A 24087-nucleotide genomic window follows, 5' to 3' on the forward strand; every position below is an offset into this window, starting at 1 on the left:
GTTAGAGGTTTGAAAGTAACACTTAGGAAGAAAACTAAAAAGGAGCAGAACTTTTCAATCTGAAGGCAGGCAAAAGGAGAGCAATTTTATAGGTAGATGAACAGGAAATGGGCCTAATGGAATATGAAAACTGGTGTCTACAACTACTTAGAATAGAAATGGAATATCCTGAGTCATAGTATAGATTAACATATCAAAATACTAGATTTTTAACAAGATATAGTCCTGCCCATGTGTGAGAGCTAAACCTATGGCCTATTCAATTCTGGGATTGTGGAGTGCCTAAAAATTCATAATTCTTAAAGATAGGGAGATGGGAAAATTAAACTTTAAAATACTGCTTGAAGAATTGTCTTTTAAAAAAAATTGTCTTAACACTTTTCCCCTCAACAACAGAAAATTAAAGGGGCATGAATCAAAACAAAAATTGTTTGAAAATGCAAATGTTTTTATTAATATCAAGTATTTTCACTGGCTTACCTCTCTGTCCCCATTAGGCGAAGTATATCCAATATTGCTTTATTAGATTGTGCATATATTGTCATAAGTAAATTCTACTTAGTTTCTAGACCAAAATTTAACAGATTACAGTTACAAACCAGTGAAGAAAAATAAATCCACTTTGGTCAAAATATAGTATGTTTGTCAAACCTCCTCAATTAACATCAATATTTGATGGCTAATCTAATAATTAGAAAAGTATATTTTTATTCTAGGTACTTGTGATTTCTTCCATGTACAGCTGACCCTTGAACAACAGGGGTCTGAATTGCACAGGTCCGCACTTACTTATACACGGATTTTTTTCTATATGGTATTGTACTGTATTTTCTCCTTGTAACTTTCTAACAACTTTTTTCTAGCTTCATTGTAAGAATACAGCATATAATACATATAATATACTAAATATGTATTAACCAACCGTGTATGTTATCAGGCTATTACCAAAGTTTTGGGGGAATCAAAAGTCGTATGTGGATTTGACTGTGCAGGGGGATCGGCACCCCTAATTCCCACGTTGTTCAGGTCAACTGTACTTATAATACAGGACTTTTTCAAAATTTTCAGGAGATTGGAGCAGAGTACTCTTCCAGAAAGAGGTAGGACACTCTTCCAGTATGTTAGAACAAAGTCTACAGCAGTTCTGTATATCTCATTTAGTAAAGTTACTTAGAGTTTAAAAATTACGTTCAAATGATCTTTTCCACTTGTATTTCACTGGTATTTCATATTTACACAATAATTTTGAGCAAATGGTTTTTACAGGGCAAAATGGATATAGTTTCTCATGGTTTTTCAACTGATAGCTCCCCCAAATACTATATTATAATGTGAACAAGCATGCCACTGAAGAAATTTGAACATTCGACTTGCTGGTTTTCATCTCAAGAAAAGTGAATCTAATTTTACTGTAAAAGTTGTATCAACACATAAACACAAAATTTCATTCTCCCAAATATGTCATCATTAGGTAAAAATTCATCTAGGCAAAATAGTATTTATGCTTCCATTTTATTGTTTTTAAGAATTAAACTGCCACCTCAGTAGTCTTAAGAGCAATATAATGAAACATACATACATTTAATTTAGACTTATGTCCATCATAGCTTCAAAGGCTTCCCTGAAATAAGGCTGGGATTCACATCTTTTTCCTTAAGGAAAGAAACACTAACAGTAATTTTGTTATCCTTCTACCCACCCACCCTCATTCAAACAATAACTGGATGAATTCAAGTCTAACACCATTTAAAAATTTTGTCTGCTACAACACATTCATCTGATCTGCCTCCCTGCATAACACATATTTTTTAAGCCTAACTGAAAAGAAATCATTTTTTTAACTCTACGAGAATTCTCTTTAACATGTGGAAGTTTATCATGATACTAATTATTTTGTCCAATACATAGGCTAAGTGGCTTCATACCACTTTCAACTCTAGTGAATTTCAGTAAAAACAGGAGAGCTCCTCATAAATAGATGAAAAGCTCTAAAGTGAATTTGGCTATTTTCTTATTACAAGAAATGAAGAATGGTATTGGATTTTCAACAGTAACATTTTAACAGCTCCTAAACAGGGGCATGAAAAGGAATCAAGTTCGCACCAGTCCAAGTACCTACAGTAAAATGACAGAAACACTCACCACCACCATCTCACACTAGTTCATACTTCACTCCCACGCTTCTAATAACAAGAATTTCTCACTAGATATATTGCATTACACTGGACTCTCAAATTGCTAGATGTGAAAAATCACTCAACTTAAAAAAAAAGTGTATTAGTTATTTTCGGCTGGTCAAGGTTGAAATGATAATCGATATCATCTCTAACATCAGCTCTAAGTTCATAGATGCCTCTGCATCTGATGATCCAAGGGGAGACACTGTTTTGCCTTTATCTGACAGAATTAAATGGTAAATTAGCCATCAGTTCACCCTTTGTCAAAAAGAAATGTTCTAGATTTATGCACTACAAACTAGTTAATAAATGATATCTGCATACTACACTTTTCATGTTTATATTATGCACCATTTTAGGGGGGAGGAAATACTTCACAGGGGTTTATTCAAAGGATATATAGTAATATCCTAAGACTGTTGATTTATACATATGAGTTCTGTATAAAACGTAAGTGGTCATCGTAGCTGGACTGTAACAAGCCCCTATAATGCAAAAGCTGACTCTAAAGGCACCTTATAAAGCTCTGAAATTCAGAATTTAGTAATTACTTTTCTCCAATACAAAATCATCTGGAAGTCTGCACTGTTGACTCCATTTTAAAACGTTCCAAATTTTATACTGCTTAACCAATAAAAGGAATAGGAGATAATAGTTTTAAAATTTCAAGTTAGAGAAAAAAAAAAAAAACCTTATCACACAGTAATGAAACCTGAGCAACACAAGTTTGTGATTACAAGAACATCCTTCATTAACACAGTATTCCTCGACGGCATTCAAATTGTACTTTAAAACCCAATAGACAAGAATCCACTTCAAAGCACAGGATCAAACTCTACCAAGATATGAGGAATTATACAAAGCCTATTCAGCCCTAAATATTTAGTTTAAGACAATGAGCAGAGTAGAACACACTTCATCTAAATAACACAATTTAAACAGTTCTATAAAATAATGTTACTTAAGATTAGTAAATGTGGTGCATCATGTGATTCCAACCATTCAGTAAAAAGCATTAACAAGTAACAGTATCCCCCAACAGCTTGGAGCCTGTAGAGTCAATTACTTTGGCCATATCTTTCCAAATAATTACTAATGCCTTTTAATATTACGAACATAAATATGGAATTCCAATGTATTTTGGTGCTCCTGAGGCTGCCTAAAAATGAAAAGGCATCCAAGTGAAGTGCATTATATACTTAATATACCTCAAAATTTCAGTGCCTAAAATGTGAAATAATTCTTTACCATTTAACAGTCTGCCTTACAGTAAATTCTAGATTTTTACTTTTAGGATTTTATTGTAACTTTGGGAAATTAGTGGTAAAACATATGGTTTTAAAAAACAGTATGTGGCTGCACTTAAATTCACATAAAAATAGCATTTTTACAACCATTTTGAAATTTAATCCTTTTACACAGGTTAACAAAATGTATCACAAGAAAAACTAAACATTGGATTTAACAAAAGCAATATTTTTGAAAGTGGACAATGAAAAATTCTCAAATTTTTTTTACAAATGGTCACCTCTGGGTCAATTTACCACGCTAGGGGAACAAAGTTGTTAAAATATAGCTGTGCTCAACTGAGCCACTTATCTGCGCTACAGTATAGTACTTGAAATCAATCCTAAGGTCAAGATTTAAAACCATATTAAGAGACAAGACCCTAAGTGTTTTACGGTCACCTCACTAAGAGGTGCTTTTCCTTCCCCAAAACAGTCAAAAGCTTAATTAAAAGATTGACTATACATAAGTTTTTTTTTTTCCTCATCATATCTTCAGTTCAAAGCACTATTAATCATTGGTAATACGGTCTATATCTTGTCTGATCTGGATGATGTGGTCCAGGAAGTGGGGTTTGAGAAGGCGGACCCTGCATTCGTGGAGGAGGAGGTGGCCCTCTCGGTGCAGGCCAGATACCAGGACTCATTCCCCCTGGTTGTGTAAATGGAGGGCTCAGAGTTCCTTGATCTTCAGTGAACTGGGGTAAAGAGTTGGGATTATAATGGTGAGGAGGGGGTGCAGTTACAGGTGGACCACCATGTTGAGGTGGGGGAGGTCCTGGAGGAGGATGATTCATATAAGGTGGCATCTGGGCAATAATATGTCCAGGGGGAGGGGTTATTGGTGGTGGAGCAGAGGTCATTGGTGGAGGTGGAGCTTGGCTATAAACCAAGTGAGGAGTACCTGCAGCCTGGGGAGGATGTGGCATTGGATGGCTTATTGGTGGTGGAGGAGGTGGGGGTGGTGCATAATGTTGCTGTGGAGGCATAATATGATGAGGGTGCGATACCACTGGTTGACCCTGATATTCAGGATGGTGGTGAGCAGGTGCTGGGGCAGGAGGTGGTGGTTCTCTAGCACCTGAATTTGAGTCATCCTGAATAGGGACAGTTATTAAATTGCTGTGTTTTCTTGTTGAAATACGAAAGGTTTCCTGACTGACCGAACGAGGTGGAGGAGGAGCCATGGACAATTCTGCAGGAGGAGCACGAATATCCTCATGTGGCTGATTATAGTGCTCGTGTGGCACATGTTGCAAAGGAGGTGGCGGCATCATGATGTGCTGCTTTGGCGGGATATGGCTCATGTGGTGCTTATCTGGCGGCATCAGAAAACGATCAGGGATTTCAGCTGGTGGTGGAGCAATAGGAGGATGAACGTTTTCAAGTGAAGCACGGGTAACAGGTTTTCCAGCTCTCATATGGCGGTGGTTGATATGAGCCTGTAAGTCTCGCTGAGACAAGTATGTTCTCTTGCACCCTTGAACAATGCTACACATGAAGAGAGAACCTCGTGTACACTGCTCGATTCGCTGCACAGGATCACTACAGCTAAATTAGAAGGGGAAAAAACTGATTTACTAAAAGCAAACTACAAAGACAATGCACATAATTTCACAAATAGGCCTGTTTTTAAAAACCAGTTGTGGAAAATATTGCAGAAGTTCACAATTAAAAGTTATAGTTACAGAAAGTGAACCCTTAACTTCTCTCCCATTCTGCGGTCTGTTCCCTATTAAGCATCAGCATTTCTACCAACCTCAGAACTCTGAAGAAAAAATGAGAAGTGCTCATCAAACAGATTAGGTTTTTTTTTTTTTAATTTTATTTATTTATTTATTTACGATAGTCACAGAGAGAGAGAAAGAGAGAGAGAGAGGCAGAGACATAGGCAGAGGTAGAAGCAGGCTCCATGCACCGGGAGCCCGATGTGGGATTCGATCCCGGGTCTCCAGGATCGCGCCCCGAGCCAAAGGCAGGTGCTAAACCGCTGCGCCACCCAGGGATCCCCAGATTAGGTTTTAAAAAGAGACCCATCCTTCCTAAGGCCTAGAATGATCTTGTTGTCTCAAAGAACTCTACGCTTTACATCCATTTGCAAAAATATCCAGAAAGGTTAAACCAAAGATCTGTCATAGTCCTAGAATTCAAACCTGTATGGTATTTATTGAGCAGTCAGTATGTGCTGAGCAAATAACACTAAGTAAAAGATACCGCAAGGACTACAGAAATTAGTAAGATCATCCCGGTTATCAGGGTTCCTAATATTAAACAATGTGAACAATTTAAATTCAAACTGACTATCAAGAGTCCCTTAAGGAAGAGTTACCAGACAATTTCACTACTAAAAAAATACTAAACACTCCTTTCTAAACTGTAGGCACTAAATTTAACTCAGTATTTTCTTAAAGACTCAGGGTCAAAATTACAACTCTTTTTCATTCACTGTATTTAATCCACATTTGCCTTTGTAGTCTGTTGGAAATAGTGGAAAGAGGACTGAACTAGGTATCAGAAGAAATGAGGTCAAGCATTGGCTCTGTAATCTTGGAAAAGTCACTTAATCTTTTTGCTTATTTCTTCATCTGCAATATGGGGTTAAAACATGCATTCCACCTAACTCACAGTGTTTTTCTATTTTGCCCTACCTTAAAGAATATCCTTAGGATAAAGGAAACAATGAAAGTGACAGAATTGAATCACTAGTTAAGCACTACATATACAGAGACACAAGCTATGATCACTGAATATGTGTGTCAGGTCCTTTGAAATTATATTAAATGGCTCTATATTTTTTATTTTGAGTTGTGTCCATATTTCCGTCCTTGCTGTAAGACTGGCACTCCTTGATCCTAGCAGGCTTCCCTTTAGTCCCATTCGGCACAGTTCCCATTTCTTGTTCCTAATTTGCTGTAAACTCAGAAATATCTCTACAGTAACAGGATATAAGGTACTTTGTTTTGGGTGATGCTTAAAAGCAACAGTGTATGATATTTATATAACTTGGGTTGCCATTTCTTCATTTCCTGACCTGAGTCTGTTAAGCCAGATAGGCTTATGTTCTCAAATAGCTAAGGGCTAACTAGTGAGGTACTTACTGAGGAGTTACACTTAATATCTTGAAACCTAAATTCCTTTTTAAATATTAATATTAGAATACTTATTGAATCATCTCTTCTCTCTCAGTGATGCCAATCTTCCTACACCAAAAAAAGAAATCATCCTGGAACTATCTGTAATTCTGTTATCAACCAATACTACCAATCTTGGGATAGCTTCTGACCCAGGTTATAAAATCTCAGCAGCTTACAGTTGTCCCAAGGAAGTTTGTCTCAAAGCTTTCTTTAGCCTTCTATCAGGGATTCTAAACTGATATAAAAATTCCTTATTCTGGATCTCTCAAGATCATCCCAAATCAGATCAGTAGCAACCAATACCTCTAGATCTTCTTCATTAACTTATCTGAGCTGATGCCACGATCGTGTTCTAAGATATAATACTCCAGACATAAATAATAAGATTTCGAGGTAATAAATAATAACTTATACTTAACACAGTACTTATCAAATGTAAGGTACTATATATATACTAGTTTAGCTCTAACAACAACACAGGGAGGTAGATATTATTATTAGCTCCACTTTACAGATGAAGAAACAACCAGGGACATAGCTAATAAATGTCAGAAAAGGGATTTGAAGCCAAGAATTCTAATTCCAAAGTCCCTGTTCTCAATCACTGCTTGATACTATCTCTCACGTATCCCATCAGAAAACAAAACAAAATAAAACAAAACAAAACTGTTCTCATTTATAATAGTAATTTTGTGATGACAAATGTTGTTTGTTTTGGCCAATCTGAATTGACAAATAGCTATCTAGCCCTATCCTAAGGAGAAGGCTATGGCCAACTCTGGGCTCACAAAGAAAGATCAGCCATGTCTGCATATTTGATATCCTGCTGCTGACTTATATCATACCCAGGCCTTTAACCTAGATTACAATTCATCTCATCACAAACTTTATTATTTAAAAATGTAATGATAATCTTACCCTGGACACATCTTATCTCCTTTTTTTTCATGTAAAATAGCACAGTCATAGCAAAAAACATGCTTGCATGGAATCTGTGAACAGAGACATATTAGTTGTATTAGCATACAAGAATGTAAAATATTTCCATAAAAAATAACCATAAGCACAATAACCTAGACATAGAAGGCACCTGAGAACTATTCATCAAAATAAACATTAAGTACTAGTTACAGAAAAGCAACAGTTAACCTTTTTCAGTAACAAAACACTTTGAGACTATAACGAAACCTTTGGCTCTTTCCTCAATAAACGTATACATGTGCATCTGCTTACACTTTCTGGAAATATAAATGCTACGACTTTCATCCTGTGGTTCCTAGGATGTAAAGCACGTGAAGAAGCCCAGATTATCCAAAGCAATCTACAGATTCGATGTAATTTTTCACAGAACTAGAACAAAAAATCCTAAAGTTTGTATGGAACCACAAAAGGCCCCAAACAGCCAAAGCAATCTTGAGAAAGAACAAAGTTGGAGGTATCACAAGCCCAGGTTTCAAACTATACTACAAAGCTGTAGTGATCAAAACTATGGTACTGGCAAAAACAGACACAGATGAATGAAACAGAGTTGGGACCCCAGAAGTAAACCCATGCTTATATGATCAATGAATCTATGACAAGGGAAACAAAAATATACAATGGGGAAAACCCAATCTCTTCAATAAATGGTATTGGGACACTGGACAGCTACATAGAAAAAGAATGAAACTGCACCACTTTTTAATACCATACACAAAAATAAACTCAAAATGGATTAAAGACCTACATGTATGACCTGAAACAATAAAAGTCCTAAAAGAAAATATAGGCAGCAATCTCTTGGACAGCAATCTTAGCAATATTTTCCTAGATATCTCCTTAAGCAAAGAAAACAAAAGCAAAGTAAGTAACTGGGACTATAACAAACTGAAAAGTTTTGCACAGCAAAGAAACCATCAACAAGACAAAAAGACAACCTAGTGAATGAGAGAAGAAATATGCAAATGATCTATTCAATTAGGGGTTAATACCTAAAACACATAAAGAACTTATACAACTCAATACCAAAACAAACAAACAAACAAACAAAAACACCATCCAATAATCTGATTAAAAATGGACAGAGGGGGCAGCCTGGGTGGCTCAGCAGTTTAGCGCTGCCTTCAGCCCAGGTCGTGATCCTTGAGTCCTGGGATCGGGTCCCGCGTCGGGCTCCCTGCATGGAGCCTGCTTCTCCTCTCCCTCTGCCTGTGTCTCTCTGCCTCTGTCTCTCATGAATAAATAAATAAAATCTTTAAAAAAAAAAAAAAATGGACAGAGGACCTGAATAAACAATTTTCCAAAATCGACATACAGATGGCCAGTAGGCACCAATCATCAGAGAAATGCAAATCAAAAGCACAATGAGGTATCACCTTACAACTGTCTGAATGGCTAGTATCAAAAAGACAAGAAATAACATGTTGGTGAGGATGTGGAGAAAAACGAACTCCCATGCACTGCTGGTAGGAATGTAAATTGGTGCAGCCACTGTGGAAAACGGTATGGAAGTTCCTCAAAAAATCTAAAACTTGAAGTACCATAGAATCTAGTAATTCCACTTCTGGGAATTTACCTGAGGAAAACAAAAACACTAATTCGAAAAGGTATATGCACCCTTATGTTTATTGCAACATTATTTATAATAGCCAAGATATGGAAGCAATCCAAGTGTCCAATGATAGATAAGTGGATAAAGAAGATGTGGTACATACACATAATGGAATATTAAAAAATTATAATAATACAAAAAATAATAATACAATGAAAACAACAATAATACACATAATAAAAATACAAATTAAAAAAATACTTAATAATTAAATCTTGCCATTTGTGACAATGTGGATGAACCCAGAGAGTATTACACTGAGTAAAGTCAACCATAGAAAGACAAGGACGCCTGCATGGTTCCATCAGTTAAATATTTTGTCGGTTAAATAATAAATAAAAATATTAAATAAATAAAAATTTTGATTTCAGCTCAGGTTACAATTTCAGGGTCGTGTTATCGAGCCCCAAGTTGGACTCTACACTCAGCGGGGAGTTTGCTTGAGATTCTCTCCCTCTCCCCCTCCCCCTACTTATGAGCTCTCTCTCTAAAATAAATAAATAAATAAATATTTAAAAAGACAACAGAGAAAGACAAATACCGTATGATTTCACTTACATGTGGAACGTAAAAAACAAAACACAAGAAGAGAAACAGTCATAAATACAAAAAACACACTAGTAGTTGTGTGCGGGGGATAGGCAAAAATAGGTGAAGGTGATTAAGAGGTACAAACTTCCAATTATAAAACAAACAAGTCACAGGGATGAAAAGTACAGCATAGTCAATATTGAAATACACAATACTGAAATAGAGACAATAATATTGTAATAACTGTGTGTGATAAAAGATGGTTACCACACTTACCATGGTGAGCACAGTGTAATGTATGTAATTATCAAACCACTGTGTTTACACTTGAATATGTCAACTATACTTCAATTAAAAATTTTTAAAAAATTTAATTTAAAAAAATAACTTCAAAAAAAATCTCCCAAAGAAGAATACCAAAACCATGTTTTATCTTATCCTGCCCCTCTTGAAACTATTCCAAAGTAAAAAAATTACAAATATCTCCTACACTTAATGTAAGTAGCATTCTTCTCTGGTAGCTAATAAACTTTTAAAAATCTAAAAACAAATCTGAAGGACACAGTAAAATGATGTTAGACCATTTTAAAACTCACAATCCATTGCTGTTATTTAGTTATGTTACACAGCAAAGACTGCATTCTCTACCGGCATATATGTTACTGAATTCAATTTTTTTTTTCAAACACAAATATGAAACCATCTTTTTTTGAGGGAGCATGTGTCAAAATTACTGTAAAATTACATCTGGGGTTGTAATTGTTTTAAGGATCAGAATTCAATTCTCAGAAATTATAAATATTAGTTTTACATTTAAAATTATAGCCTTCAGAAACGAGTAACTGATCTTATTCTTTAAACAAGAAAAAAATGTTTCATTAACAAACTATAATAAATGTATACTAATAAATACAAAACAGTCCAAAGAAATAAGTTTTCAGAAGTTAGTTTCCTTAGTATTTTTCAAGTAATTCAAGAATTTGTCATAATTATCCATAATAAATGATGTTATCCCAAAATTGCCCTTAGCTATTTCATACTCACTAAAATGTCACGAACTTAGTCATTAAACAGTGATAAACCTATCTACTTAAATTTCAAAATCCCAACTCTATGCAAATGTTTACAGTTACTAAAACAGATTTAATATAGTAATACTTACCATTCGCCCATAGATTTTAATAGGCAATCCACATTTGTCACAGAAATGAACTGGTGTATCATCCTTTTCACCTAAGATGTTTATCTGTTGAAATGATAGAATTAAAATTTCCTTTTTAAGCATTTCTAAAAGTTACATTTATAAATTAGGCAATGAATTGGTTAGTATTTATAAAAGTTGTTAAAACAATTAGAAATAAAGGTTTCTTGGTATAATTCCCATATATTCCACATCATTAGCGGCGTCTTTTTTTTTTTCTCCTTTTAGTGCTTATGGTCACTGATTTTACTTGACTTTACAGAAAATTACTTCAAATTATTTTTTAAATTAGTGGATATACGGCATTAATAAATGATTTGAGTGTTCTAAAAAGCGTAATAGCTTTAATAAAAGTTCATACCATTCTTTAAGTATTCTGATTATAATAAAATATTTAAGATATTTTATTGTTCTAATAAAATTTTTTATTTTTAGTTATACCTGGAAGTCCCAAAAAAGGTGTCCAGGAAATCTTCGCTGATTTCCAAACAGTTCTCCCCCTTTACAGTCATACCGTTCTTCTTCATTATAATCAAATCCTTCTGAAAAAAGAAAGTGTTAAGGATTAACTTTTAAAATCCTAAATTTCATTTTGGAAGTACATGTACTCACCACAGACCTGTACAATGAGAGAGCCATCTGATGCCTTTCAAAGCTCTTCTAAGGACAAGATAATCAAGATTAGTTAAATTGAGTTTAAAATATCAGCTAGAGGGATCCCTGGGTGGCGCAGCGGTTTAGCGCCTGCCTTCGACCCAGGGCGCGATCCTGGAGACCTGGGATGGAGTCCCATATCGGGCTCCCGGTGCATGGAGCCTGCTTCTCCCTCTGCCTGTGTCTCTGCCTCTCTCTCTGTTGTCTATCATGAATAAATAAATAAAATCTTTAAAAAAATAAAAAAATAAATCAGCTAGAAATGATCTTGGTGACCATCTAGTCCAACTCTCTTATTTTCTAACTGAGAATATTGTAGTATGGAGACCCACAATAACTCAACACATGGATTAGTGGTAGGGCCAGGAACATACCTCAGAACTCTTCACTCCCATTCAAGTGCTCTTATTAACTCATCAGATTATCTCTAGTATAAAACTTTACTATTTGCCATCAGCACATTTGTTGCACCAACTTCTAAGATACTGATCACCATTTACTCTAATCTACCTACCAAAGTGGTGTCATGCTGCAAAAGGCTGATTTTATTGCCAAAAGCATATAATGGAAACAAATAATTCTGTAGGTTTTCTTCTTAGACTTAGTAAATTAGGTATCCTCTTCTTCAGTCTTACAACTGAGCCTGTTTTTAGAAATAACAACATATTCATACTTCATCCTTTCAATTAAAACCTCTCCCTGGTTTATCATCCAAAAGGCAGAAGGCATATCTTACCTATTCACAAGTATCCTCCTCTACACTACATATACTAATAACGTTACGACGATCAAATGGGTTCAGTTTCTCTGACCCTGATCGTCATCCTCTCATTTTATACAAAAGAACAGAAAACCAATGGACACTCTGATGGTAATTCTAGGTATAATCCAATTACCTAAAGTAAAGTTGAGAAGACACATTATCCCTCCAAAATGCCAAGCTTCTCGTGTCTCTTTTGGCCCTAGAACTGGTAAACAGAGTAGCCCAAGCACACAAGTTTTAACTTTACTCAAACATGGTTAAATTACAAGCACCTGTGTATGGGTGGACACATGGACATACGCACAAATACAATGATGTAAGAATTTTTTGAAGATGATATGGACACTTCAGTGCACTGCTAATTATCTCCAATACAAAAGAGAGTTCAAAGAGTGTTCTTACAAGTTACAAACAAGTGGCTGTAGGCTCTTAATATGACCCATTTATACCTTACAAAAGATGCTGTCATCTAAAACTCAAAATAAGAAAAATCAATTTCTTTTATTTATCTAAAATACAGAAAATTATTGTCCAAAACAGAAAAGGAAATGAGGAGCATGTAATCATTTTTCAGAGTAGTCTGATCTGTGCTCCTATCCTTAAACTATATATATGTGTGTGTGTGTGTGTGTGTGTGTGTGTATACACCAAACCATACACCAAACCCCATATCAGCACCCAAAACTCCCTATTTTGATCAATGCCTAGGAAAAACACCACTTATTTTTTACCCCAAATAAGTTAAACTAAAATATTCAAAAATTATCTTTAGTCTCAGTTTGTGCTATTAGGAGAAAGAATGATAAGAGTAGTTCCCCTTAGAAAGGGGTATGGGGGGCAGCCCAGGTGGCTCAGCAGTTTAGCGCTGCCTTCAACCCAGGGCCTGATTCTGGAGACCCTGGATCGAGTCCCACGTCAGGTTCCCTGCATGGAGCCTGCTTCTCCCTCTGCCTGTGTCTCTGCCTCTCTCTCTCTCTCTCTTATTAATAAATAAATAATCTTTAAAAACAACAAAAGAAGGGTATGGGGCTTGAGGAGTGAGAGAAGAGGGAATGAGGGGTATCTGAGAGGAAAAGGATAGAAGGGGTTTCTTTCTTAGCTTTTTTTGCCTCGTTTGGATTATTCCAACAAGAATTTATGTGCAGATTACTGTGCTGTTTTTAGAAATTATTAAAAGAAACAAAAAGACCAAAGAGAGGAGAGCCTAGGTTATGGATAGTGAGGGGCAGCCCTAAATTGCTACCACTCCAATTTGTAACATTGGATTTCAAATATACTTGTTTAGATGGGGAGAGATACCCTACAATAAAAGGAATCATAATATGAGGTATAATTAAAACATTTGGTTCCAAAAAGAAATACAGACAGATTGCTGGAATAGAACAGGAAATCCAGAAATAGACGTAAATACTTTTAGACCTTTAATGTAGGATAATGATTGGATTCCTATTCTCAGCAGAGAAAAGACAGATCACTCAATAGTTGGGACAAACAGCTAACTGTTTTAGAGGGAAAAATAGAGCCGCCAAACTCCACTTTATTTTTCTAATAACCAAATATATGTCCATAAATGTCCCAGTGCCAGCTAACTTTTTCTGTAAAAAGCTAAGTAAGTAAATATTTTAGGCTGCGTTGGTCTCTTGCAATTACTCAACCATGCCATTATAGTGTGAAAGCAACCATAAACATTACTTAAATGAATGGGCATGGCTATGTTCCAATAAGACTTTATAAAGACTGAGCTGGATTTGGTCCACAGGCCATAGTTTGCTGACCCTGTGCTAAAGGGCAAGACAGACAAATTATTTTGTGCTCACGAAATAGGGGAAAGGCCTTTCTAAGAATTTTGTAAGACCCAAAGGTCGGGATGCCTGGGTGGCTCAGCAGTTGAGTGTCTGCCTTTGGCTCAGGACGTGATCCTGGGGTCCCAGGAACAAGTTCCACGTTGGGCTCCCTGCATGGAGCCTGCTTCTCCCTCTGTCTGTGTGTCTGACTCTCCCTGTGTGTCTCTTATGAATAAATAAATAAAATCTTAAAAATAAAATAAAACCAAGAAGTCCTAACAGAAATGACTAGATTGGTACCTGACAACACAGAATCTTCAAACTTCTCTACAATAAAAATTATATATAGAAAATGCAAAAGACAAATGGTGAATCTATACAATATATGACAAAGAGTCAATTTAATAATATGTAAAGAACTAATAAAAGTCAAGAGAAAGACAAGAAAACAGTAAAAAACGGTTAGAGGATATGAACAGGTAGATCCTAGGCAGAAGAAATGCCCAATACTATGAAAAGATATAGACACAACCCCACTCATAATTGAAGAAATGTATATCAAAACAAAAATTTTAGGAGGCTAGTAGTCACGATATTGGTGTATGGGAATATAAACTGATATACTTTTTATAGAGCCATTTGACAATATCCATTAAATTCTAAAATGCACCGTATCCATCAACTTATAAAATACCCAAATTCATGCAGTTCTACCTCAAGTATACATGCTAAGCTATACGTACAATATTTACTGCAACACTGTTTTTAACAGCAAAGAAGTTATAAAAACTATTAAATTACGGCATACCCATAAAAAAGAAATATCCAAACCTATTTTCTTAAATGAGTACATCTGTATATACTGATACGTGGAAAAATTTCAAATGCATCTTACATGAAAAAAGGGCAGTAATACATTAAAAAGTTACTATACTATAAAAAAGTTGTAACAAATCATTTTGGTGGAGTACTGTCGAAGTAGAGGAACAAATTTTACTTTTCATATTATGCTTTCTGCAGTATTATTTAGGTTTTTTTATTTTCAAACAACAGGCAGTGTTACTTTCAATAACAAAAGAAAAAAACAAAAATACTATACAGGAAAGTACATGCCAAAATGAGAAGTCAAACAGAAAGACTGAAAAAAAGTGAAGACAATTAAGATAAAAAAAAGGTCATTATTAGTAAATTAATAAATAAGACCACATGGATTATTTGCTGGAATTAGATACAAAAGAAAGACTTTTGGACTTGTCAGTTTAAACAAATTACCTTCATCACCAGGTGGAGCCTTTGCAGGCATCCTGTTTATAGTCCTTGGAGTTCGAGGCGCAGTTTTGGTTTTGTTCCCTTGTTTGGAGATGAGCTTTATAGGAATTCGTCTTCGAACATCAAGACCACCCAATGATCCAGAACTATTAGTGCCTTGTAACTCATTGTCTATGTCAGAAGAAAAAAGTTGTCATTTCTTTTAGTTTTCCTCTTTTGAAGATTATTCTGCCACAGGTATTAAAGTAACATACCCAACATTATCAAGGGCTAAATATGTAGGTTCTGATTTTAAATATTATGCTATATAAGTTTAAACATTAATTTTCTCTACATTAGATAAAACCTTAAAGCAATGCTTTTTGAGACAAAGAACCCTTTAAAAAGTTGACAAAAGTTATAGAACCTCTCCCTAAAAGTAGACAATAAAAATTTATGTGATTCCAGAAGAGTTTGCAGGAAACATAAGACCCTTCATAAGCCACTTCTGTCTTTAACTATGAGATAAGAACTTCTGTCTTTAACTATAAGAGATTTTTTAAAATTAAAAAAAAAAAAAAAGTAAAGGAAGTAGAAGGAGGAAAAGAAAGAAAATCATCCCTATCTCCACCAAGCACACAAAACACTTGTTAAAGTTAACGAAGTGAATCTACATTAGGACAATCAATAAAACAAAACACAAAACTAACACTGACAATGGCAAAATTAAATAAATAATGCATTTGAAAATGAAGTTAGTTTTAAGGAAAGTGATTATTTCCTTAAGTGTAAAATAGTTTTTCTAAAAAGTATTCAAGGATAGCAAAACTTATCACACCATTTAATAGCAGAAACATGCAATCATGTATTTGTGCTATAACCTTTCTAGATATATAATGTGAGTGTGCTATTGTAAGCAGCACAGCATCATAACGGAAAATTAGAGTTTAAGGGTATGCAAAATTTCTGCAATTAAACTAAATGTAAACAAGAGACACTTTCTAAGTCTCTGCTTGTTACTAGCTATGAAATAAATGAACTCATTTCTCATGAGTAATAGGAGCATTATTTCATAGAACTGACTCCATCAAAGGTTAATAGCCTCCCTTGTTTCAAGTCTGACAAAATATTACAATACAGTAAATATTCACCTTTACTACTAAAGACACAAAGGGAAATGCCCTAAAGTAGGAAATGCAAATAAAATAATTTTTTAAAATAGTAATGTTTTAAATGTGATAAATTATTGAACTTGCCATGCAGGAGATAGTACTATCAAGATTGATAGGCACACTGTCCACATTGCATTCAATAAAGCCAAATTAGGAAGTAGTAACCTAGTACTAATGACCTCCAAGGGTACTAGGATTTTAGACACGTGTTAAATTCACATCAATTTGCTTTGAACAATACTTTCTGAACAATACTTATTTTAAGTTTTATTTATCTAAGTAATCTCTATATCCTACATGCGGCTTGAACTCATGACCTCAAGATCAAGAGTCACATACTCTTCTGACCCAGCCAACCAGATGCCCCTCTTTCTGGACAATATTTAGAACAAAATTCAAAATAGGTCATTAATAATTAATTCCAATCTCTTTCAGTCTGCTTTCTGCTATTACTTTTACAAAAGCTAATCCTCAAAGAAAAAACTCATGGAAAGGAATTACATGGCTAGCTAAAATCCCCAGTTAGGATAAACCCAACTTGGTCAACCTTCAAACTTCACTACATGTATTAACAAGTTGAATAATGTATTTCATCTGCTTCCATTCCAGTTATTTATGTAAAAGTATCTACAAGCCAAAAGACATCATTTTTTTTTCTTTCTCAAAAGGTATTCCTGATTTTCCAATAAAGTAGAAAAGCAAGTTAATGTAGACAGATATTTAACAGTTCAATGTTGTCCTTCAGATACTAGAAAGACTCAATGGTTTTATCTAGTGGAATGACCAAATCCCAACCCTTCATTACTGCAAATCCTTTTCCCACCACCCTGAACACCTGTCACAATTGCTTGCTTAGTCCACCACAACTTCTAGGGAGTCTACTGCCCCTTAACACCTTGCCACCTACTCACAAATTGCAAGCCCATAAACAAAGTACAGCATTTAACAGTGACATCATTCTGGGCTTGCCTTTTTTTTTTTTTAATTAAAAATCAGAAAATACAGCAATTTCTTCTTGAACATGCCAACTAAAAATATAAATCCCGTAACCACAAAAGTTCTTGGATTTTACACAGAAAATGAGAACTAAAAATATAACTGACCATTTATTTTTACTTTTTACTTTTTAAAGATTTTCTTAAGTGATCTCTACATCCAATGTGGGGCTTGAACTTACAACCCCAAGATTGAGTCAAGCGCTCTACCAACAAAGCCAGCCAGGCACCTCTGTAATTTGTCATTTAAGGTGAATCCACTTTAAAAAGGAGTAACACTCTTACATGATAGTATTTTTTTAAAAGATGTGTTTAGAATTTTATCCTGAATTAAAGGAACCCAAGAAATATCTTACAAAATTTAGATTTCTGTTATAACTAACTGCTGATTCTTAGAACAACCAAAGAATGAATCAAGTATTAATTGGAGTTTCTTGGAGTAGTTTTTCCTGGCAAAATGCTATTAGAAGATAGACTTCATTATATGTTTGACTTTTCAGCATGGATCATAAAATCAGTCATTTTTTGCGTAATATTCAAGGGTTTCGTCAATTTCCTCAAGGGCCTCTCTTAAACCCTCCACATTAAAATTTTTCCGTTAAGATGCCTACCTGATCATAATGTCTTCAATCAACTGGCACTTCCTCACTTGCCAATGATTTTTTTTTTTTAATTTTATTTATTTACTCATGAGAGACAGAGAAAGAGGCAGAGGCAGAAGCACAGGCAAACTCCCTGGTAGGGAGCCCAATGCAGGACTCGATCCCAGGACTCCGGGATCACGCCCTGAGCCAAAGGCAGATGCTCAACCGCTGAGCAACCCAGACATCCCAGTTGCCCGTTTTAGTTGTGCTTCAGTTATCAAATTCATGTTTATGAATTCCATGAAAACCTGAATCTTTTGCAAGTTTTATATCAGTCAATATACAGCATGTGATACCATTTCCTGATGTGATACCATTTCCGGATAGAAAGCAAGGACAATGGCTTACAACAAAATTAAAAGAATTGAAAAAGGAACGCCTGGCTGGCTCAGTCAATAGACCATGTGACTCTTGATCTAGGGGTTGTAAGTTCCAGCTCCAGGTTGGGTGCAGAGCTTACTTTAAAAATAAAATCTTTTAAAAACAGAAAAGGAGCAGCAGGGATATCTGAGTAGGAACTAATTTTTTAAGTGGTCAGATCATTTGTGAATATTTTCATGCCAGGATGACTCTTACTTTCTGGTCAACATTTTAACTTGGAGAACTAGGATAATACTCAGAGACACACCCAGCCACACTACAACTTCCTAACATACTATCCTCTAAACTGTGGAAGGCGCTTCACTCTCAATTCTAGTAAGGGGCTGTAATGAGAAGTGTTTTGCTGAAGTTGCATGTTTACTACTCTAACACCAAGGTCCCAGATCTCAATTCTACAAAATTTCCAAAACCAGAGTTCCTTACAGCCCGGTTCTTGGCCCTCTTCTTCTCTGTATTCTTGTTCTTTGAGTGATCTCATCCATCCCCATTCCTTAAAACAACAGCTACCTGCTCATAAGTCTCAAATACATATTTTTCAACCCAGATCTTTCCTCTGATCTCCACTTGACATCTCCCCTTATATATCCTCGTACACAGCTCATCCTTTGCAGCCAAAAATCTCATTCTCAAGTTCCCAAGTCTCCCTTTACCACTTAAAAAAAAGACGTCTGTTTTCCTCCCAAGTTTTCCCCAACTTAGTAACGGGCACTGCCTAGCTGCTCAAACCAGAAAGGTAGTCATCTCTCCTTTCTCTCACAAAGCTCCTATTTGAATTCCACCACAACATTCGATATGCCCACTCCCCTTTTCTCTAAACCGAACCAACTTCATTACCGAGCCTCTCTTAGTGTTCTACTGCAATCACCATCTAAACTATTTTCTATCAGTCTTGTCTCTCACACCATTCTCCACAAACAAGTTACTGTGTTTTTAAAAGAAATTATGTTCCTCCTGTACTCCTGCTCAATGGCTTCAGGGATCCCCAGGTGGCTCAGCAGTTTGGCACCTGCCTTCAGCCCAGGGCGTGATCCTGGAGTCCTGGGATTGAGTCTCACATCGGGCTCCCTGCATGAAGCCTGCTTCTCCCTCAGCCTGTGCCTCTGCCTCTCTGTCTCTCATGAATAAATAAATAAAATCTTTAAAAAATAAAATAAAATCTTTACCACGGCCTTCAAAGTCCTGTACCATCTGACTCCCACCGTCCCTTCCAATCTCTTAGGGCTCATTGCTTCTTGCTAAGCTGTAGCTGACTGACCTCTACGTTTTCCTTCCTCAGAGTCTTCATATTTGCTAGACACGCTTTACTCCTGATTAATTCCATGCAGGGATTCTTCTCATCTATCATATCTCAGCTTAGAAATCCAGAAAGACCCTCCCTGACCACTCTCTCTGAAGCCTCCTCCTTTAGTCTTTACCACAGACGCTGTTAATTTTTTTTCCAAGCGCTCATCATGATCTGTAATGCTTAGGTTAAAAAACAACAACAACAACAAAAACTTCTCTATCGTGTCTTTCCCAACAGAATGTAATCTCCATGAGGCCAGGAACGCAGTTGGCCTGGTTTCCAAGTCCATCATTCCCTCTCTAGGCATACTGGGGTCTGGCATAGGTTTTGCTGACTAGCACTCACTAAATTTTATAGACAGAAATAATTTTACGCCTATATGTACAAAATTAAGTAGGCATTTGATGACTGAGAACACCTTACCCAATACTTAATACAAGAAGGATCCTTTTATCCTACTTAGGATATGGCTGATGGAACCACACGGAACAGCAGCCCCAGGTTCACTCACTCACTATCCAAAAGCCACGATGAAAAAAAAAAGCCAAACAACACACAACGAAGAGCGGAGTCCTTCTTACTTGGAGAAAGAGATGCGGGTATCTTGAATTTAAGCTCTCCTTTGTAAACGCCCCCGAAAGAGGAGTAAGGACCACAGCCGAAGCGCGGAGCAGGCTTTGGGCTCAGACAGAAAAGCCGGTCCGAGCAGGATTCCGAAAACTCTCACCTGGCTCCCCGCTCCGCCTCGGGTCCACGAAGGACCGGCAGCGCCCCCCGCAGCGCCCGCCCGCAGCCCCCTCCCGCGCCCCGACCCTGAGCCTGGAGTCTGCCCGCCGGCACCCGAAACGCAGAGCGGGGCACCACGGTTTAAAAAGAAAAAAAAAAAAAAGGAGGCAGCGCGCCCCGGTCCCCACGAGGCCGCGCCGCCCACCGTGCGGGCGGGGAGCTCCGCAGCACCAGAGCGGCGGCTGCTGCCGGCACCGAGGCTGTAGGTACCACACCGGAGGGTAGGCCGGGAAACGGCAGGCCCTTGCCGGGCACCGGGAGGGGTCTGTGGGATTTCTCTCTCACCGCCACCCCCCAGCGCTGCAGGGCGAGCGCATCCCCGCTCCGCCCGCCGGGCAGCCAGTCCCAGGCCGGCCGAGGGGGCATGGACCCGGGACCCCCGCTGCCTCCGCCTCCTTACCAGTGTGATCCATGATTCGGCTCGCGGGGCACAGTGGGAGCGGAAGTCAACCGCGCCGGAGTCGCAGGGCGCGCGTGCGCGCTCCCTTCCGGAGCCCGCGAGGCGGAAGTGCGACCGAGCTGCCTCGGCTTGGGCCTCCTCAGGTTCCCCTCTGTCGGGTGGGTGCACTACCCAACTCCGGTGAGGGCGTCTGGCATAGTTCGAGGGAGACAAAGGGGGGTACGCCAAGAGCTTCCAGGTCGAAGGTGCTAAGCCTTGACTACAGAAATGAGACCCGAGGGCACGGGGGAACGGGGAGAGCACCAGCAGCCGGTGGAACGAACTCGCGGCAGGTAAGGCGGCTGCTCGCCCCCGCGGAGCGTTGCCTTCTGGGACTTGTAGTGCGCGGCGGCCTCGGAGCCGGCCGGGCGCAACTGCGCAGACTCGGCCGTTGGGCTTGGCCCCACCCCGGCGGGCGGAGTAACGGTTTGGAATGGCCCGCAGTGCGCGCGCGCCGGCGTCCTCCGCGCGGGGCGGGGGGGGGGGGGGCGTGCGGGGAGCGGGGGGGGTGCGTAGCCGCGCGCGCCCCGGAAGGCGTCCTCGGCGGGAGGTTGCCCGGGGGACGGCCGCGCCGTGGGAGCGGGGAGGGCTCTCGGCGTGCGGTCTCCATCCCGCCCCGTCCTGGCGGGCCCCGCGGAGCGCACGTGGTACCGGCCCGTGCTCCCACCGAGGAGGTGTGGTAGCGGCGGAGACGCAGCAAGGCGCCCCGCGCGCCCCTCCGCGGGGTGGGGGTGGGGGCGGGGCGGGGCCGCCCGGCGGGGGAGCGGGGGAGCGCGGGGAGCGCGGGGCCCGGGGGGAGGGGCAGCGGGGCGGTACCTAGCTCCAGCTCCTGGTCGCCGGGGGTCGCGGCCGCGGCTGCCTTCATCGTCCCCGGCCAGCGCCGCGGAGTGGGTCCGGGGGCCCCTGAGCGAGGCGGCGGCGGCCTCGCCGACCGGGCTCCGGGTGTGCGCTCCCTTCTCCGACCCTTCGCACCTGGTGCTCTCGGAGGAGTGGGAAGGAGCGCACGATTAAGGAGAAAACACGAGCCTGGGAGCCCAGGGATTTGGGTTCTATTCCTGTCGTCCCTTGGTGACGACATCGTTACCTTGGGTGGTTCACGCTTTCCGTGCCAGAGTTCCTGGATCGATAGAAGAAGATGATGATGATGATTCTCCTGCCCTCCTCCCAGGAGCGTTCTCCGGCCCCGAATCCTGGAGGGAGCGCGTGCGGCGGTGCGCTGGGCCGGTAGTGCTGCAGCGACATCGGCGTGGAGTCCTCGGGAGCGGAACCTTGAGTGCTCCGCGCTCGCCGGTGGATGGAGGTTCTCCTGGGGCCTTTAAAGATTGTACTTGTTCATGAGACACAGAGAGAGAGACCTAGGCAGAGGGAGAAGCAGGCTCCCTGCAGGGGACCCCCCCACACACCCTAAGATCACGACCTGAGCCAAAGCAAAGGCAGATGCTCAACCACCGAACCAGCCAGGTGCCCCTTCCTGGGGTCTTGAAATACACTTCCCCGCGGCATCTGAAGCTTCCTAAACAAGTTTTTCGGTACAGTTACAGCCAAGGGGAATTGTGAATCAGACTTAACCCTTGCTTTTGTTGAAAGGTAAATTTCTGTATCACTAAGTGGTTTCCAAGACGCTTTCAATTGCTGAGCTTGTTTTTTTGTTTGGGAGGTTGGAGGAGGCTTAACCGTACCTTTGCCCTTTCTCTAAATATGGTGCTAGATATGGTCGTGCATTTTTCACCCATTTGAGGTACAGAAGAAGGTAGTTTTCAGCTAGGAAGTCCTCTTTGTATTTTTTCTTTCTTTCTTTCTTTCTTTTTTTTTTTTTTTTTTTTAAGATTTCATCATGAGAGAGACAGAGAGAGAAGCAGGCTCCATGCAGGGAGCCCGATGTGGGACTGGATCCCGGGTCTCCAGGGTCAGGCCCTGGGCGGAAGGCGGCGCTGAACCGCACACCCCCCCACACCCCACACCCCACACCCCGCGCCGGGCTGCCCTTTTTTCCCTCCTCACATTTAGCCTGTCGGCTGTACTTCAGATTAATGCAAATACAGGTTCATAATGGTATTATCAGTGTCTGCTGATGCTCATATGTAAAGAAATAAAGAGACTTCAAACTATACTATACATAATTTAGTCTGTAAATTAGAAGCTGTGTCAGCATTTTATGATGCCATCAAGTTACGAAATTTTAGGGAGGGAACACTCACTTATTTTAGATTTCCTGTTGATAAAATGTTAGACAAACATTTGTTGAATTATTCGTTTGACATCTGTTGCTTTTTTCGTGCGCTGCTTGTAGCATCTGTGCTCTATATTCATTTCCCTCCTTAGCTGTAGTTGCCTCACTTTATCAGGGCGATAGCAGTGTGACAAGTTAATCCCTAAACTGATAAGTGAGACTGTACATAAGACTTTTATTTTATTGCTGCCCTCTGGTATCCCTTGTTGGTGACCTCTTTGCTGTAATCAGTCACAATTTCTTTATTAAAAGTCGACATTCTTAGTCTGCTCTACATGCTTTCTATTTTAATAATCTTAATTATTGATTGATAGTATATTTAAGCAAGTTTTATGAAATGGAATAAAGTAAAATTAGCACGATTTAAAACAACAATAGAAACTTGATATATTTATTTTATAGCTTGGTGCTGTCCTAGGATTTATAAGAACAAAATATTGTAGTAATGGGCAATCTGAAGCACTGAGGTGCATATTTCCATCTTACTGGCAGACCATCTGCTGACCCATGAATTTATAAGCTAATGTTCTTTTTTTTTTTTTTTTAAAGATTTTATTTATTCATGAGAGACACAGAGAAAGAGGCAGAGACACAGGCAGAGGGAGAAGCAGGCTCCATGCAGGGAGCCCAATGCAGGACTCAATCCCAGGACTCCACGATCACGGATCACGCCTTGGGCCGAAGGCAGACACTCAGCCGCTGAGCCACCTGGGCATCCCTAAGCTAATGTTCTTGAAGATGCTTTAATAACCTTCCATTTATATAGCACTGTTTACACTAAGAGAAA

At 39.0% G+C, this 24087-nt stretch overlaps 1 protein-coding gene across 6 annotated transcripts; it reads right to left on the reverse strand.

Moving 5' to 3' along the window:
• Positions 1 to 827: 827 nt before the first annotated feature.
• On the reverse strand, positions 828 to 22289 carry CBLL1 (Cbl proto-oncogene like 1). 6 transcript variants are annotated; one of them, XM_025449578.3, is made up of 6 exons: positions 22155 to 22289; positions 15393 to 15560; positions 11361 to 11461; positions 10881 to 10964; positions 7516 to 7589; positions 828 to 5014 (listed from the first exon to the last, which is right to left on the reverse strand). In XM_025449578.3, exons 2-6 carry the CDS (start codon positions 15421 to 15423, stop codon positions 3979 to 3981), a joined length of 1326 nt encoding a protein of 441 aa, XP_025305363.1. In that variant the 5' UTR covers positions 15424 to 15560; positions 22155 to 22289; the 3' UTR covers positions 828 to 3978. The 6 variants fall into 6 exon arrangements, with proteins under 6 accessions (XP_025305363.1, XP_025305361.1, XP_025305360.1 ...); XM_025449576.3 differs by lacking the exon at positions 22155 to 22289 and adding an exon at positions 21032 to 21172 and having other exon boundaries at positions 11361 to 11458; XM_025449575.3 differs by lacking the exon at positions 22155 to 22289 and adding an exon at positions 21032 to 21172.
• Positions 22290 to 24087: the final 1798 nt, after the last annotated feature.

This window comes from Canis lupus, chromosome 18 (assembly GCF_003254725.2).
Source record: "Canis lupus dingo isolate Sandy chromosome 18, ASM325472v2, whole genome shotgun sequence".
Lineage (NCBI taxonomy): Eukaryota > Metazoa > Chordata > Mammalia > Carnivora > Canidae > Canis > Canis lupus.